Source organism: Ranitomeya variabilis, chromosome 1 (assembly GCF_051348905.1).
Source record: "Ranitomeya variabilis isolate aRanVar5 chromosome 1, aRanVar5.hap1, whole genome shotgun sequence".
Classification (NCBI taxonomy): Eukaryota; Metazoa; Chordata; class Amphibia; order Anura; family Dendrobatidae; genus Ranitomeya; species Ranitomeya variabilis.
The window spans coordinates 250,307,786-250,328,008 of NC_135232.1; the positions used below are offsets into that span (position 1 = coordinate 250,307,786).

The 20,223-nt window shown below is 39.8% G+C and overlaps 1 protein-coding gene across 2 annotated transcripts in view; it reads left to right on the forward strand.

Moving 5' to 3' along the window:
- MMP17 (matrix metallopeptidase 17) overlaps positions 1–20,223 on the forward strand; it is a 217,939-nt gene that overhangs the window by 148,613 nt on the left and 49,103 nt on the right. For both annotated transcript variants that reach the window (XM_077293320.1, XM_077293321.1), the window contains exon 2: positions 14,053–14,185. In XM_077293320.1, coding sequence (XP_077149435.1) covers positions 14,053–14,185 — 133 coding nt within the window. The remainder of the gene's footprint in view (positions 1–14,052; positions 14,186–20,223) is intronic.

The window sequence follows — 20,223 nt, forward strand, 5'->3', positions numbered from 1 at the left end:
AACGTCGGTTCATAAAATCTTTCAGATAATCATATGGTTTCAAGAAAAAAATTTTCAGGGGAAATGACATATGTAAAACTGAGAATACAAAATAGTACATTTTTACAAAAACAGCGCCATTCTTGACTTTTGGCATTATTTTGTATTGCACTAGTGAATGGAGCAGAGCTTCATAAAACCATGGCCAAGAGTGTTGCTTTGTCTAGAAGAAGAAGACCCATTTTGCTTTGGAATCACACAAATTATAGATTCAGTAATCAAAATACAGGTAAGAGGGGTTGGTCATCTCCCTGTACTGCACCTTGTAGAGACCCTGGGGTCTCTCCTATTTACGGATGTGTCCCTCCTCAACTTGCATCTAAGCCTATATACAAATGAGGCTGAAGAATTGAATAGCGAAATTGAAGCCTTGGTCACTCCAGCTCTATTCCTCTCCCAGTGCCACCTCCACTGGAAACTGGAAGCCAGGAGGCTGGAGAGCGGTGCTCTTCTGCACATATTAATCAATTCCTTTGATGTAATTCAAGAAAAACTAAGCGTGCACACACCTGTACATACAGTGACTGCCCTGACAAGAGCGGACATATAAGACACTTACCATAATTGACCCTGGCATTATCTTTGCATGCTATTTTTATTGTCTAAGAAGTAAATTCCTTTCATCATGATCATATCATGTCATTTTTCTTTCTTTTAAACAGTACTGTGCAAACGTTTTAGGTGGGTGTTCAAAAACACTGCAAAGTGAGACTGCTTTCAGATATATAAATGTTAATAGTTTATTTTATCAGTTAACAAATTTCGAACTAAATGAGCAAAAAAAATGAAAATCAAATCAATATTTAATGTGACTTCACTTTGCACTCAAAACAGCATCAAAATATCAATTCTTCCAGGTAAATTTCCACACAGTTTTTGAACGATCTCGACCAGGACGTTGTTCCAAACATATTAGAGAACTAACCATAGATCTTCTGTGGATGTAGGCTTCCACAAATCCTTCTGTCTCTAAAAGCACATGCAGACGACTGTAGTTTCAGTACTAGTGTGATCAGTCAAAACATCGGATTGCACTCAGACCAATATTATTCAGTGAGGCAGTGCTCATATTCAACTTTTTCCTCAGACCAAGTGGTCCAAGGAAAAGAAAAATTGCAGTATGCACGATTTGCCTCTGATAATCGAATGAAACTCACCCTTTAATGTATATGGGTCCGTGTAAAACACTGGATGACATTCGAATGTGGTCCGATTTTCATGGACTGACTAAATGAAAAAGATAGAGAAACTTTTTTTCTCCATTTCTGAGAAAAACGGATCGCACCCTGGTCAGAGTCTGATCAGAGTGTGATTAGCATATTCGGACTGTTTTTCTCAGATAGAGAACATACAGTCAGTTACACCTGCCTTAACCCCTTTCCGACATGTGGCGTAAAAGTATGCATGTCAGATTCCCCCTGACCTATACAACTGACATGTGCCCGAAACAGCCGGGAGTGGAACCGTGATCAATTGGCGACTGTTAACTAGTTAAATGCCGCTGTCAATCTTTTGACAGCACCATTTAACTAGCACTTACATGTAGCGCATCATTAACCCCGCTCATCGGTGACCCCATCACATGATCACGGGTCAACGATGGGTCTCTAGCAGACTTCTGTGGTTGTCATTGCTGGATTGCTATAAGTGCTGCCCAGTGGTCAGTGCTCATAGCAAGTGATCATTTCTGCTACACGCAGGCGATCTGATCATCGCCTGTGTGTAGCAGAGGCGATCAAAGTACTGCAGCTCCTTGTTAGGGCTAGCGGAACGCACCAAATAATTAGATAGAATAAGGTGCGTTCGCAGCCCGGGGTCCACCGTGCAGAGATGGAACCTGCTGCTAAGTAATGATGGACTATATGGCGGTACAATGAGGATACACACATGGGTTAACGTCACCCTGTATGAAGAAAGCGAACCCTGTTACATCACAGGGTCGCGGTACCGCACAGAGAGCGCAAGCAAGGAATCACATAACTGTATCCCAGGACACAGGATTAGAGTTCGTGTAGACCTCTTGCAATCAACACCACAATTGGGGTATCAGAGCAACTAATATGCACAGAAGTGCGTGCTGTGCCACACTGGCGGACGCCACTAACCACCCAGACTTGGGTAAGGTAAGCGCTTTAATAGCACATGGTGCTGCACTGGCGGTCACAGCAGTTAGACGATGTTTACGTGTGGCTTTGTGCTGATAGCTCAGCCAGGCGCTAGATAGCAGACATCCACCTTTCGTCAGCAGTCATACACAAGGGAGGGGATGTTTAAAGAACGACTTGCACTCATCAACACACACACGTTTTCAAATGTATACTAGCGCATGGCCGTGTGGCCATGCAAACCTTTTATAGCTGCAGCAAGTACAGGACCTTCCCAGAAGGACCAATGGGAGTCAGTCACAGAAGAACACCTTCAGAACCTTCCTAGAGGACCAATGGGATTTGCTGCAGTATCTAAGCATATGACCCCCGACCTCCAATGGGAGGTCGTCCCGTGGGCATGCTCAGAAAGGGAAAAGCTGGACTTAGTCCCAGAAAGACCTGCTTGCTGCTGAACATTGCTGGCTACAAGGACAGAGCCTGGAAGGGCAATAGTAACCAGTCGTCCAGTATCAGCCTGAGCTAGACGCTGGGACCGACGTCTCTCGCTGAGCAGACTCCACTGCGGCTGGAGAAGAATGGAGGACCACAGCGGAGATGGTTTGAGATTCCCCCTGTGCAGAGGCAGGAACTCGACTCCCAGTCTCCCATGGAGACTATTGAAGCATAAAAAATGTTTAAAAAATAAATAAAAGTTCAGATCACCCCCTTTTGACCCATCCAAAATAAAACAATAACCAAAAATCATATATGCACATATTTGGGATTGCTGTGTTCAGAATTTCCCGATCTGTCAATATAAAAAAAGAATTAACCCAATCATTAAACAGCATAATGAGAAAAAAATTCAAAACACCAGAATTACTTTTTTTGGCACCCACTACATTGCAATAAAATGCAATAATGCGCAATCAAAAGGTCGTATCTACACCAAAATTGTATCAATAAAAAAGTCAGTTCGCCACACGAAAAATAAGCCCTCACTCAGCTCCAAATCATGAAAAATGGAGACGCTGCAAATCTCAGAAAATGGCCCTTTTGTTTTTTTACAGAATTTGAATTTTTTTCCACCACTAAAATAAAAAAGAACCTAGACATGTTTGGTGTCTGTGAACTCGTAATGACCTGGAGAATCATAGTGGCAGGTCAGTTTTAACATTTAGTGAACATGGGTAAAAAAAAAACTGGACTTGCACTTTTTTTTTAACTTCACCGCACTTGGAATTTTTTGTCCCGTTTTCCAGTACACGATATGTTAAAATCAATTGTGTCATTCAAAAATACAACTTGTCCTGCAAAAAACAAACCCTCACATGGCCATATTGACCAAAAATTAAAAAGTTATGGCTCTGGGAAGAAATGGAGCAAAAAAACAGAAATTCAAAAACTGAAATAACCCTGGTAGTTAAGGGGTAAAATGTAATCCCAGATAATGTTGTGATCAGGCCTCCGTGAGGTCCACATTATCATTCCCATCACTCCTTGTTTTTCTTCATGCAGAAGATAGTTCTGGTTTCAACATCATCAAGTCTGCTTGGGAATACATGAAGAGAAAGAAGGATCTGCACAAGCCGACTCTCTGTGATTACTTCTTCAAGATGTTTGGAACAACCTCCCTGTCAAATTCCTTCAAAAACTGTGTGCAAGTCTACCTAGAAGAATTGATGCTTTGATGCTGTTTTGAAGGCAATGTGGTCACACCAAACATTGATTTGATTGAAATGTTTTATTTTTGTGCATTCACTTTGCATTTTGTTAATTTATCAAAGTAAGCTATTAACACTTCTATTTTTGAAAGTAGTTTAACTTTGCAGCATTATTTAGACACCCACCTGAAACTTTTCTACAGTACTGTGTGTGGAGACGTAAAAAACTTGGTCAATGCAGAATTGCTTGTTGGTGCCCCCTCCTGGTACTAGGCACACATGACACATGTGCTGCCCGTCCTTCTCAAGTTATGCAGCCTCGTTCCCAAGGTTATTATGGTAATTATTTTCTCTTTAGGGAAACTTTACAATGTCATGTGAACTGCCCAAAACGGAAAAGAAAATGGAATAAGATTTTTGTGTTAAACATAAAATGTTAAAGTTAATTGGAAGCGAGAAACTTCAGTCTCTTCAGTGTCGAGATATGAGCTTCGCTCTACCTCTACTGTCAGATTTATCTCTAGTCCAATTTAGGAACAAAGCTAAAAACAAAATCATTCAGACGCTTCTATATTCTGAAAATTGAGTCCACTTGAATAAAACTTTGGATAAGATAATGAACATATCTAACTCTCCGTTTCCTAACTCTTTCACATACGCCAAGTGAAGAAGTAACTGGAGGCTTCAATTTTAAGCTGAAAAAGAATATTATTATTTTAGTCTGAAAATACATAACTACTAAATCGATTAACGTTCTCTGCCGCATTTGTCAGTCTGGATCACTATGGAAACTGTCAAAGACCTGGTTATAACCAAGAGTAAATGAAAATGGCAACTTTCAATACTCCGACAATGGCAGGAACATTAGAGACAAGGGACGTAAATACCATTGGAATTTAGTGGAAGGAAACAACTGCAGCAAAATCATGAAACAAACCACAAAACATCAAAGATGAATAATTTTGATGCAAAAAAAGCAGAGAAATCTGTTGTAATCAGAGTAATTCAATGTAAAACAGAATATTGTTAACAGCTGGGGCCAGCCACAAGGGTTGCATTTGACATTTCTCTAAGTAACTCAGTGAGCAATTGCCTTGCTGTGAAATTAGAAAATAACAAGAAAAATTGGTATGAACTAAATGAAACAAAGTTAGTGATTAGAAGAACAATTCTATCAAGATGAAAGTGTGCGAGAAGGAAAAGGACCGCTAAGTTCTCAATGGAAATTATTTACATTAATTAAATTCTATATGAAAAGAAAAGACGTTCCGGAAATGAAATGAAAATGGAGGAGAGAGACACTGACAAATATTCTGTCATCCAGGGCAGGATTCTGTTCTGTGCTTCTTCCCCACATAGTAAGACTTACGAGTTCTAGCATGGTCATGTATATCATGTATTTCAGAAGCCTAATAAGTCTTATCTGTTGAATCTGCTCTACTATAACTGGATGGCGGTCTCACCAAGTAAACTACAGTCTACTGGCGGCATCCTTGTTAGTACTGAAACTTTATTACTAAGACCTTATTCAGAAGGTAGATGCATTTTAGCTCTCATTTTACGGCGATAAGTCCAGGTCTGGCTACACCAAGCTAAACTAAGGCTGCATTCACACATCCATATGGCACGTGCTAGTGCTGTCCATTTTTTTCTTGGACAGCACACTGACCCATAGAGTTTCATTGATCCATTCACAACATGTGTTTTAAAGCCCCACTGTAGTGTTTTTTTATTGCAGCGCTGGAGTGTTGCTGCTAATGTACGGCCCCTGCACTTAGTCTTATACTTACCGTCTTCTGCTGTTATACGCACCGCTCTGATTGGTCTCCAGAAGAGGTCACTTTTAAAGTGAAGCCTATAAGAGCCACATTCAGAGCTTGCGACCATTACTTCTGAGTCGCGTTCACAAGATGGTGGCGCGGGAATGGTGCGGGAAAAGCTGAAGATGGCTAGTGGTGAGTATGATATTAGGTGCAAGACTTTACATTAGTAGCACCTCCAAAGCTGCAATAAAAAATGCCAAAGTGGTGCTATGAGAATGAATCTATGTCTTCAGTTCATGAGACTCAGAACATGTCCAATTCTCATCCGTTTTGGAGATCAGACTCGGCTATTAAAGTCTATGGGGATCCATGTAAAATGGATAAAACACTAATGACATACCAAGTACTTCAAGTTCTATCCAAGTTTCATACATTTTTAACTGATTTATTGCTGAATCAATGGCTTAAAAGAGTTCATCCTACCTGCTTCAGTGAAGAAAAAAGGATTAGAATGAACGGATGCAACTGGGATGACACCTAAGAAACAAATTGCTCATCCTGACCCTTGTCTCATGTCTCCTCACTCTTCCCTCCTTTCCACTTCTAATGTGGCAATGTTTCCACCACATGAGGGCCTTGAAGGCCAAGTTCCTTCTATCCCACATGAGGAGACCACTGTTACAAATTGTGGACCCTTTGACATCTTTTATTGAAACTCAGAATCTTCTACTTCTGTCCTAAGGTCATCCTTACATGTTACTGTGAATGTAGCAAGCGGAGAACCCCAAGTAATAAAGGAAATAAACCTTTCCATACATAGAGACGTTATTACTACTGCAATCATGCGCATACCCCTGGTAGTTAGCGATATATCACAAGTGTAGTACTGACTATTACAGTAAATTTAAGAAATGTTTCAAATGAACATAACATTGTGCCGAAGATGGATTTAGTGTGTTCTAGATTGCAAAGTGGTTAGCTAAAAATATGGGTCATTAGATTCTTATTCGCCATCAAATGCAATGTTCCTGTGAGATGCGTTGGCAATTGGCTGTGCATCAGTCCGTTCACCAGAGCCCTTTGAATCAAACATATTATGCAAATGTGAAAACCATTGTAATGTATAATACATAGGATTCCGTTTATTCCAGGAGTCGGCTGCACAGAGACTTCTCGGGATGGAATAGCTACTTTAAATTGTATATTTTCTAAGCTCATGTATTTTTTATTTTTTACTATGTAACTATAGAAAATACATCTAGATGCTTAAAACGTGTGTTGACCCCCTCAGCCATTCTGATTCGTGGTTTTTCAGTTCTTCCTTTCACTCTATAGTTATTCCAATACTTTCATCTAAATGGACTTTCATCAACTAAAATGGGCATAAAATGAACATGTCTTTCCTCTGGACTAAGTCCCAGAGTCAAACTATGTGCTCACATCTTACATAAGTATGTTATTTCAGATGTGACATGACAGCTATGAGTTAAAGGCGATGCTATTCTATACAGTGCTTGATTTTCTTTTATCAATGGAAACTCCATGCTCAGACTTGTCATGCGAAATTAAGGAAAATGGCCTCCCTGAATCCTGGAAGTCCTGTTTTAGGTCAGGTCGGAGTGTTCACTGCAGTTAAGCCCCCTATGTCCCTTAGATGGGTCGGGTGATCATTTGGCTGACAGTTGTATAGGCCGTTTCTACCATTCACAAGAGCGTTCACGTGGCCAAGCACTCCTGTGTTCTCTATAAGAGTGCCACCAAAAGATATCTCTGTTGGCATCTTATCTCAATGAGATCAAATTAGTAGTCCAAAATTAGACATGTAAGTTCCTTATCTCCACTAACAATCATCGATCTGGGGCCTCGATACACACTAGACTGTCAGACTAACCCGCCGATATTGTCAGGTTCAGCCAACAGTAGTCCATGTGTATGGGGGGCTTTACACTTGACCCCAAGCAGGATTATATCTAAATCAGAAGCAGTTATCTGAGAACAGAAACATCTTCTAAAAACAAATTACTCTTTATCAGGAAGGCAGCAGTTCAGGAGGATCTTATGGTTACGTTATTGTATAAGGTGCATACTCTACTATATACAATGTAGTATTCAGCAAAGAGCAGCTAATTAACATTTTAAGACTTTAGAGAAAAAATACCTTAATGACTGGATTACTTCATCCCATTCAGATGTACCAACGCAGAAAACATTGCAGGTGCCAGCGCAGTTGTGCCAACTCTCTGCAGCAATATGGTTCTATTTCCAAGATTCTCTGTCATTGAGAATGTGTAAATCTCAATGACGTTAATCCATCAGTTGTTTGCTAATTAAATGCAATTCAAGATGGACTTTAAGCAGATAACATTATTTTTGTACAACTGAGCAAGTGAGATCCAGGATATTTGTATGGAAGCCTAGAAATTGTATCTAATACACAGGATATTTGCTGTCCACATACTGTGGCTTCCTGCCTCCAATACTGATTGTATAAGTACAAGACAACATGGCTGCTTCCCTGGTGAATTTTTTCATTTGGCAGTGTGTGTCTGATAAATGATTGCAGAACAGAAACCATTTGAAGCTTATGGATATTATTGGCATAATTTCAGGAAAAAAGCAACCATATTTTTTACCTGTTTTCGTGAAACCCATATACAATTACCGTATTTAGGATCATTTCAATAAATGTATAGAAAGCCATTCACTGGACTCCTACAGAATTGCCTCTAATGCCCAGATATACAGGGTGTGAGCACCTTATACAATGTGTATGACTTCAATGCCTTTGGATTAGATTTTTTTAAGAAAACGGATTCAACTTTTCCCTTTATGTTGACAATGAAGCGGGAGTGCGGAGTCTGTCTGCATTATTTTAAGTCTGAAATCTGTCAAAATAAATCATTTTGAATGGGAAGAATCTTTGGTCAAGTTGATAGAAGGACAGACACAAGTGAATAAAGAGAACATCATACTTTATGTGAGATGAAAGATTATTCAAAAGCTTTCTGTAATACAAATTTATGGTGAATTTTTATTAGCGAAAGGATAGAATCAAAGAACCTCCAGGGATTGCAATGACTCCCATGTCAGATGTGCAAAAAATAAATCTGAAGATTGGAGTCTAACTGTAATAATATGAACTCTTCATCTGCCTGGTTATAACAAGTGTGTGGCATTAATAGATTGGCATTACATAGTAGGCATCTGCAGTGTGAACGGTGTGCCAACATCTGACTGCACCAGATTCAAATATTAACATTAAAGCTGTCTTACATATCCAATCACAGTTCTTACTACATGGCTAAAGTTGTGCCTTTCATCCTAAAGAGGACCTGTCATCAGATTCATGCTGCCAGAACCTTGGGCAACATGAATCAGACACTGGCTGTGCGTGCAGATACCCTGTACCAGTCTGGCTGACCAGTCTAAAGTGGATCCCCAATCGACTTCTCTCTGCCCTGCTTCAGTTCACTGACAGCTGTCTCCCTATATATGTTTATATGTTGTGGTAGATCGGCTTACTCAGCTGTACATGGAGGTAGACACTGGAACACTGTCTCTTCAAGAACTTGGTTTATTATATATGGCATAAACCATGGTGAAGTAAAACAAACACAGCCCTCTGGGCAAAACAGGAAAACAAAGCAAAATGGTAGCACAAAGCACAGTCCTTTGGAAAGCAGGGTTCCTTCTGCTCACTGTTAGCAGAACACACTGTTCAGGTTGGTTTCAGCACAACCACTTCTCTGGAGTGTTCCTCTCCAGACAATGAATACCTGCTGCCTTTGGAGGCCGGCTATTTAAGCCACAGACCACACCCTGGGATGGAGATATGGTGGACAACCTCCCACCTGCTTTATGATTGTCCACAAAAACCCAGCCCATGATACAAAGTGGTTGTTAACCCCTCACAGCACTTAATGAAAATCTCTGGGCTTTAGATCATTGATGCTATTAAACACAGTGAAACATATCTCCCTTCCAGCACTTTACCAATGACTTTGTCACAATGTACATAGGGAGGGACCTGTCAGTCAAAGAGATTTATAGGAAACCTGCCTTAGACTAGTTAGCTACTGTAAGAAACATAATCATGGTCCCCATTTTCAAAGTATGTCTTCTCTCAAATACTGTAGCGTTTTCACAGAATAAAATGCTGCAATCACTCAGCCAGTGTCTGATTCATTATTTCTATGTTTCGGGCAGCATGACTCTAATGACAGGTTCCCTTTAATGTTCCCTTTCTCTTTCTGATCCTGCTTCACAGCATCTACATTTCATTTACCATGTCCTCCTACAGGGTATCAACATGATTTTCTCACCTCAGCTTGATAATCTTTCTTCCTTTATTATATGCGCTCTATTTTACTTATTTTGCATTTTACTCCAATACATGGATGGACAAGTAATATCTGATTCTTTTCCGGATGTTTTGTTATCTTCACAGTCTAATAATTCTCTATAATGACAGGTTCTCTTTAAAGCTGGGACTACATAGAACGGGCCATGTACAACAGTTGCATGTAGTCATACTAAAAAAAAAATCTCACAAACTCTCATGTGTGACTTACATGATTATACTGTGATTTTTATTGCATATTTATTTCAATAATTAAACAGAATAAGTAATAAAATCCCATTATGACAATCAGCCCTAGAAGAAACCCCCAGGGTGTCATTGATGGAGGTGGCTCAATTAATGCATAAAAAAAATGAAAAAATGTCTTTAGTTTCATAGTATAACCAACAGAGGACTGGATCCAAGCAACTGATAGTGCTGTAATTCCGAGGGTCTGATGAGTGCTTCTTTGACAGTTTTCATGATAGACAACCTTTATTTTATATGACTGGAAGGATTTAGGCTGTGTGCACACGTTGCGTTTTTTTCAAATTTTTTCGCCATAAAAATGCATAAAAAACGCATACATTATGCATCCCATCATTTAGAATGCATTCCGCAATTTTTGTGCACATGATGCTTTTTTTTCCGCGAAAAAACGCATCGCGGTAAAAAACGCAGCATGTTCATTAATTTTGCTGATTGTTCACGTTTTTCCCGCTATTTAATGCATTGGGAAGCTCCGGAAAAAAACGCGTAAAAAACGCATGCGGATTTCTTGCAGAAAATGTCCGTTTTTGCTCAGGAAATTTCTGCAATAAATCCTGAACGTGTGCACATAGCCTGAAAGTGAACCTGTCAGCAGGATCTTACTAAGTAAACTATAGGCATTGTCAGGTTGGCGCTGTTATACTGATTAAAATAATACCTGGGGTAAAGAAATCCGTCTTGTGGTTCTTGTTTAATCAGTTAGAAGTTTTCAGTTAATGAAATGCCCATGCTCCAGTGAGGGACTGTAGGCAGAGTCTTATCTTCCTGCTCGAAGCCAGAGAAACCAAGGAAAGACCTACCCACAGGCTGCCCAAAAGTACAAACATGTTCCTCATCATAGAGACAGAGAGAGAGACAGACTGTTTGTGCTTCGGGGCGGTCTGTGGGAAGGTCTTTCCTTGGTTCCTCTGGCTTAGAGCAGGAAGATAAGACTGTCTACAGTCCTGCCCCAGAGCTCAAGCATATCATTAAGTTTTCAACTTCTAACACTGATTACACAAGAAACACAATATGGATTTCTTCACCCCAGGTATCATTTTAATAAGTGTAACAGCGGCAATATGACAATGTCTGTAGTTTACGGAGCAAAATCCCGCTGACAGGTTCACTTTAAGATTTACTCAACATCAATACTACCCATCATTTTCATTTCCTTCTGGTTCATAATGGTAAGAAACACTTAGGACTTACCCTAAATTTAAGGGAAAGCATGTGGAACAAAACTTCATATTGTCCACTAAAAAGTGCATCGGCATTTCCTTTCTTTACATTGGACCATCCACCTAAACCTCTAAATTTTTACTCTTAAAGCTGCAAAACCTCCATATACTCTGATGACATTCCATCCCATTACATTTAAGCCACTATCCACTCCTGTTTTGCTTGCATTAATCCCCATCAAGCAGTATACTCTCCATTATCTCTGAGCCATGCTTAGTAACAATCATCCTTCTGGCTCATATGAAACTAGGAAACTGTTAATACCTTTAAAAGGAATCTTAAACCATATTCCCTATGACTAGTAAGTGTGACCCTTATGTACCGTTTACTAAGCACATTTATCTGGTTTGGGCTTGTACACTAGCAGGTTGGCTAACTGTGAATAATGCAAGTGATTCTAATGCTTGTACATGGACTAATGAACCACTAGAAAAGGCTTATATCAGCCTGGATCTGTCGTCACAGGCACGAATGTGTCTACAAATTATTGTTTGTCATCAGTATTAATGTAAATCAATGTTATGTTCTGTGTTTGCAGCCTGACAAGACATTTTACATTTCATTGTGAATTTTCCAGGAGTCATAATGGAGAGGTTGTAACAAATTAGCAAATTCATATTATTAGACAGCATAATGGAAAGCTATTAAATAGATTTAATAGCACATTTTAGTCCTGCTAAAGTAAAAGGGTAACACAATAGTGACAAATTGATGCTTTCTTGTAATGTGTAGAAATGCTGGACTATTGCTGATGAATGCGCCCATGTTGTAGTATTTAAGATATTCCATATTGTAAAAGTGGAATATAGTTACACAGCCATGTACAAGGCTGTAGAGGTTCACTTAATACTATACATGTGATGCATTACTTATTTACAAGCATTCCTTACACATACATCATGCAGTCCCATGAAACAGCTGAGCAGCGGGGGCACAAAGAGTAGGACCCCCGCTGATCTAATATTGATGGCCTATACTAAGGCTCGGTCGTCAGTTTCAAAGCACTAAAAACATTCCTATACCTTACTCACATTGCAGTTACCAGTAATACCCGCACATCGGCAACATTATTAATTACATTTAGTCTAGCAGACACAAAAAGCGATTCTGAATACTTGTTTGCTCATGATTTTCTGCAATCTGTTCAATGTAACTTACTGGTTATTATTGAATATGCCAATTTTGGATTCATGTCCAGAGACTGATATACTGATCAATCTTAAATACATGTAACATAGTTTGAGAATTTGAGTAATTATTCTTGTGTGTATTGCTTGTGTACAGAAGAAGAAATCATCTTAAGAAATGCTAATGTATTTTCAGTAAATCAGCATGTAATATTTTTCTGATTGTAAAATCATCATTGACTGAAATTCCATATTTCCAATCATCTCACCGATCCCTTCTGAACCATATTAACAGGTCTACAGAAAGCGCAGACAATACAGAATATTCACCCCTGGACCAGTTAGTGTGAATCATTTCCCATTCATGTTCTGTTATTATATTTAGTGATCCCACCTTTTTATATGAACCTGTCACCATGTTTCCCTATATAAGCTGAATCCTTCCAGATGTCTAGAATAATATTCCTGCAAACTCTTCATAAGATCACAGCTGCCCATGCATACCTAAAAAATGACTTTATAGTTGTTCCTTTCCATATGCTACTCAGCTCTGAGCGGCGCGATGGGCATCACCACCGGACTGTGCTCAGCTCCTCCTCTGTCCCACCAATCACCATCTCTCCAGCCTGGATTGACATCGCTGACATCCATGCAGACTGTTTCTCCTGAGTAGCTCTTCTCCCCTACTACAGACACAGCAGTTGAATGGACTCTGGATGACGTAGGAGACATCAGCCGCATCAGTCAAGGCTGGAGAGACAGTGATGGTGGAGACAGAGGAGGAACTGAGCACAGTCGGGAGATGCCCATCGGACCACTCGGTTCCAATTACTATGTATATGGAAAGGAATACTTATAAAAACAGCTTCTTAGGAGAGCTGTGAGGTTATGAAGAGGTTGCGGGAATATTATTCTAGACATCTAAAAGTAGCAGATATGGTTTATTAATGGAAAATCTGGTGAGTGGTACATAGCTGTGGCTGTATCAACGTGGGACCCATGACAGTAGAAAAATGAAAATATGCTATGAGGATCTAAAGACTCGAAATCTGATTTTCCAAATCTACCCTTCTTGGTTCCACTTATGGTGCTTATTAGCCTGTATTCTGTCAATGGAGATAGGAAACGCAGTCTCCTTCCATCACTGCAATGACATACTACAGACACCAAAAATCTAATTCTGTTAGCTCTGCTGGGAAGAGCAATTGTGGGGAATTGGATCTTCCTGCACGTGTTCTTTCCTTCTACCCAAATTACAACACTGATAAAGAGAACAATTAGTTTATAGATAGATGAGAAAATAGCTGTAAATGCAGCTTACTAGTATTGAATCGTTGGCTTAAATTCCAGATATTATTTTATTTGTCCTTTATCGAATATGATTTTTCAGTGCATTGCTTAACTCCGGGGCAAGTCTCATGACTAGACACATATTTTGTGTAAGGTGTACAGAATTTATTATAAATATTTCTTTTTCAGCTGCAATGATCGTTGATTGTGATAGCCTATTAATGTTTTCTTTTTGTTATCCATTATTTACAGGACTGGCTGACGAGATTTGGCTACTTGCCTCCCCCAGATCCAGTTACAGGACAGCTGCAGACGCAGGAGGAGTTGTCGAAAGCAATAAAGGCAATGCAAGAATTTGGTGGACTAAAACCTACTGGAATACTAGGTGAGATTACACTGTACAAGTATTAGTCCACAGACGATGTCTCCATACATAGAGAACTGTCACTTTATTTCTAAATTGTGTTCTATATGGTTACAATGCATTAGAAATGGATCCAACTCCCTGAAGGACAGGAAAAATATATATCCTTGTACCGTGTTAGCCAGTAGATAGAAAAATATTTAGAATTGAGAGTCCTCAGTGGTTGATACCTTTTAATGGCTAACTGAAAAGATAGTAACAAATTGCAAGCTTTCAGGACTACTCAGGTCTCTTCATCAGGCATAGACTAAAAGAAATTCTGAAGAATCACATATTTATACACAAGAGGACATTTCTTATCTATTGCATTATTTCTAGGCCCTGTTGTGTATAAATATGTGACTGTTCAGATTTTGTGTTACTCTATGCCTGATGAAGAGACACGAGTAGTGTCGAAAGCTTGCAATTTGTTACCATCTTTTCAGTTTGCCATTAAAAGGCAACATGAAGGACAGTCATTATTACATCTGGACTTCTACTCATTATTGACTGGTCACAGCATTACTTGAGGTGATTTGTCCTTCATGGCCTTCAGTGTGTCCCCATAAAGATAAAATCAGGAGGGCTAAATGGTCCAGGGACAATAAAATGGGCCCTGATGGAGACCATGGCAGCTCAAAACTGTGATGCCTAACCTGAGGAGACCCACCTGAGCATAACAGTAACCCCCTTACACAATATGTTAAATCTCCAAACACAAGCATCATGGATAATTAAGGGAATCGTACTCCAAATAAATGTATGCAGGGAACTCCAAATGATACATGCAGTGGAGAAAATAAGTATTTGATACGCTGCCAATTTTGCAAGTTTTCCCAACTACAAAGAATGGAGAGGTCTGTAATTTTTTTGTATCATAGGTACACTTCAACTGTGAGAGACAGAATCTAAAAATAAAAAAACAGAAAATTCTGCTGTATGATTCTTAAATAATTAAATTGGATTTTATTGCATGAAATAATTATTTGATTACCCATGAACCAGCATTTATTCTGGCTCTTGCAGACCTGTTAGTTTTTCTTTAAGAAGCTCTCCTATTCTGCACTCATTACCTATATTAATTGCACCTGTTTGAACTTGTTACCTTTATAAAAGACACCTGTCCACATAATCAATCACAAGCCAACCTCTCCACCATGGCCAAGACCAAAGAGCTAAGGACACCAGGGACAAAATTGCAGACATGCACAAAGCTGGGATGGGCTACATGAAAATAGGCAAGCTGCTTGGTGAAAAGGCAACAATTGTTGGCACAATTATTAGAAAATGGAAAAAACACAAGATGACTGTCAAACTTCCCACGGTCTGGAGCTCCAGGCAAGATTTCGTCTTGTGGGGTGATGATTCTGAGAAAGGTCAGGAATCAGCCCAGAACTACACAGAAGGACCTGTCAATAACCTGAAGACAACTGGGACTAAAGTCTCAAACATTACCATTAGTAACACACTACACCATCATGGATTAAAATCCTGCAGGGCAGGCAAGGTCCCCCTGCTCTCACTAGCACATATCCAGGCCCATTTGAAATTTGTCAATGACCATCTAGATGATCCATATGAAGTATGGGAGAAGGTTATGTGGTCAGATGAAACCAAAATAGAACTTTTTGGTATCAACTCCGCTCGCTGTGTTTGGAGGAAGAAGGAGGATAGGTACAACCCCAAGAACACCATCCCAACTGTGAAGCATGGTGGGGAAACATCATACTTTGGGGGTGCTTTTCTGCAAAGGGCACAGGACAACTCCATCATATTGAAGGGAGGATGGATGGGGTCATGTGTCGCAATATTTTTGCCAACAACCTCCTTCCCTCAATAAGAGTATTGGGTCGTGGCTAGGTCTTCCAGCATGACAATGACCCGAAACACACTGTAAGAAGCATTTCAACGTGCTGGAGTGGCATAGCCATACTCCAGAACTGAACCCAATAGAAAAATTTTGGAAGGACCTGTAACTCAATGTTGCCCAGCGACAGCCCCAATACCTATAAGATCTGGAGAATATCTGATTGGAATAGAGAGCCAAAATCTCTGCTGCAGTGTTTGCAAACTTTGTCAAGAACTACAGGAAACGTCTGACCTCTGTAATTGTAAACAAAGGTTTCTGTGCCAAATATTAGGTTCTGTGTCTCTATTATATGAAATACCGTATATGCTCGAGTATAAGCTGACCCGAGTATAAGCTGAGGCACCTAATTTTGCCACGGAAAACTGGGTAAGCTTATTGACTCAAGTATAAGCCGGGTATGTATTGTCCCCTCATTCCTATCCCGATATGTGTGGTTCCCCCCATCCTGTCCAGCTCTGTGTGGTTCCCCCTGTCCTGTCCAGCTCTGTGTGGATCCCCCTGTTGTATGCATGGCTCCCGGTCCCATTTTGTATGCATGACTCAGCTCCCCCCTCCCATCCTTGGATGCATGGCTCCCCTGTCCCATCTTGTATGCATGGCTGGGCTCCCCCATCCTCTGTCCTCCTCCTTCCTCCTCTGTCCTCCCCCGTCCTCCTCCATCCTCCCCCATCCTTCCCTGTCCTCCTCCATCCATCTCCGTCATACTTACCCTCCTCGCACCATCGCTGAATGTCCTTGCATCAGAGTCCCGGCACGGCAGCTTCTTCTTGTGCCGAGCGGTAACGTGGTACAGCTCATTAAGGTCATGAATATGCGCTCCATACCTATGGGAGTGGAGTCGCGTCCAAAATAAATCTTGCCAAATCAGACAAGGTGATTTTCTGGATTTGTTTTCTCATTTTGGCTCTCATAGTTGTGGTTTACCTATGATGTCAATTACAGGCCTCTCTCATCTTTTTAAGTGGGAGAACTTGCACAATTGGTGGCTGACTAAATACTTTTTTCCCCCGTTGTACCTTATGGTTATTATTAATTCCCGCATTCCTCTATTTTTTGGCTACCCCTATCCTGTATATATTTACGTACTTATTAATTTTGTGTCTTCATCATTGACTTAGCTTTATATCTTATCATTGAATATTTTTGTGTACTGTGTGCAATATGAAATGAAATTTGATTTTTTTATATACGTATTTTTTATATATACACTGTATTTGCTTTTTTGAGGGGGTTAGATACTTCGGAATTTTGTAGGATCTATCCCTTAGTGAATATGTATACCTGAAGTGATGTAGCTTGCTATCTGACTTATGATTTGCTATGTTTTGTGGTTGCATAATTTTACAGTTGTTTTGTTGGACCCTGGATTTTTAAGAAAATGGCCACTTAGCATAGAATGACTAACCAGACTTTCTTGTTATGATATGTGCATTACAAAAACCTTGTATTTTCTGCTTTGCCTTTACCTGTGGGTATGTGATAGTGTGCATATACTATATATATATATATATATATATATATATATATATATATATATATATATATATATATATATATATATACTCTTGTCTGTATCTTGAGATTGGAGTTGGGCCCACCAGACAAAGGGGTGACCTTGAAATGATTGTTGCCCAGGCCTCCTCTAGACCACTGTGTTTTGGGCCTGCAGAAGAGGACGCTACAAAAGTAGAGGTGACAATGGATATTGCAACTTCAAAAGTGTGCGTAAAAAGGCCTAATCTAGTTTATGTATTTTTATTTGGAAGTTTTTAATGCCAAAACTATAAGTGGATAGAATTTCATTGCTTTACAATCCACTACATTGGCTACAAAACCTGCATCAAAGCAGCACATGCGAAAGCACCCTTAGGAGACACTAAGGAAACCACTATTTAGGGGGCAATAAACAGTTTCATTCTTTCTCTGCTAAGCAGAGTCATGGACATAATGAGAGCTAACTAATAGCTGCGCAAATCCTAATTGAGAGTAAAGATTCAGGAATTAGTAAGTAATTAACACGTGAATATGTACTTTGTGGATGAGAATGGCTTCTATGGTGAGTTTATTCTTGCCAATTTAGTCTCCGCATAAGTAATAACTAAATCTGGAAATGATTAACTACCTTATTAAAACCCTTCCCAGAAATAAATGCAGTAAATAGGCACATCATTTAAAGCTTAAACAAGCAGCCAAGAATCCATTGATGACGAAGAGTGGGCTTAAATATTCTCTAAGGCACAGTGCTTGTTTTCTTATATAGAGTGGCCCCTCTCACGTGCCATCTCCTTCTTCTTCCCTAGATTGTAAGTTTCTGGTAGCAGGGTCCTCTCTCCAGTTACCATCATTAGTCATGTTTATTGGACTTTTCTACCATGTTGTCTACTTACATAACTCCCTATAGCACTTCATACAGTACTATAAACTCTGAACCTTTTCATACGTACACGGCCTCCGTATTAGGGGATGTTAAAATATTAATGATTGGAAGTCTTTATACCACTGGTGTGAAATCCATGAGGCCTGACGCATTATTACATTTGGACCTGTTTTTTGTCTAGTTTTTGTGTTTTCCGCCTGTATTTCATTTGCATCTTATTTTTCTAGTACTGTAATACGCAGCTGAAAATTAGCATAAAAAAAACACTGCAAAAACCCCTAGTGTGAACTTAGCCTATTATTGGGTAATCTGCAGGTTAATAGCTTTACTAACTTTCCCGGCACATAGCCGAACGCTGCAGGGAGAAAATGAACTTTATTCTCCCAGCAACATTCGCTTTCAGTGCATAGCCAGTGTCAGTCAGGGCCGGGGACACGGCTACAGTCGCCACTCTATATTCTCAGAGCGAATACGCCGTCCCGTGATTGAAACTGAACGCTGCCTGGAAGAATAAAGTGAATTTTCTCCCCGCAGCATTTGGTTACGTGCAGGCGCTAGGCAGGCTAGTAACGCTACTAACCCCATATCTGCAGGATAATTTTTCTGGTGACAGGTTCACTTGAAGATATCTAGATTTTTTCACGTGATTCATATTTTGTTTCTTTCCGAAAAGTCACAACATTTGTCACAAATGTACTGCAGTCACGCTCAACCCTGAAGTGACTCATTGTACCATTTTGTAAAATGTGAATTAAAGAGTCGCATAAAAGATTTACCCCTTCACGACATATTACGCATATTTATGTAATATAATGTATTCCTGCCTTCGATGTGGGATTGCATACGGAGCCCACATCTTTCCCGGCAAATGATGGCTGATTTAATCAGCCATCATGTGCCCTTAACATCCAACAGCTGTTAACCTGTTAAATGTCACTGTCAATCTCTGACAACGGCATGTAACTTGCGCCCGTAGGAGGGTGAGTCATTTCACGCCCCCATCGGTGCGCCCTTGACATGATCACAATTTGCAGATGGGTCTACTGAAGAACTCCGTGCTTGTCATTACGATATTCCTGTGAAAGCCAGGTTGTAGCTGGAGTTCATAGGAGATCGTAATTTTCACTATAAACCATACATATACATGTATAGTACTGATCGCAGCTTCAAGTAGGGGACTATTAACCCCTTCACCACCATGGGATTTTCCATTTTTGCATTTCTGTTTTTTGTCATGTCAACCCATTGGCCCACCGTGATCATGTGACAGGGGTGCAGATGGGCTGACGCACTTCCAGCGCTAGCATGTTACATGCCGCTGTCAGAGATTGACAGTGGAATTTAATATGCTAACAGTTGCGGGTGAATCGCGATTCCACCCACGGCTGTTAGAGGCACATGACAGATGATCAAATCAGCTGTCATGTGCCTTAACAGATGCGAGCTCAGTGCCAGAGCCCACATCAAAGAGGGGGAGGCGACCTATCACGTATAGGTGCATCATATGATGTAAAGGAGTTACATTCAATAAAAAGTGAAAAAAAATAGTTAAAAAATATGAAAAAAATAAAAACACAAAAGTTCAAATCACCCCACTTTTACCCCATTAAAAATCAAACAATTAAAACAATTAAAAATACGCATATTTTGTATAAATGCATTTGTAAAAGTCCAATCTATCAATTTACAAAAAATAAATTAATTTGATTGGTAAATGGTGTAATGAGAAAAAAATCTAAACGTCAGAGTTACGTTTTTTTGGTCTCGGCAACA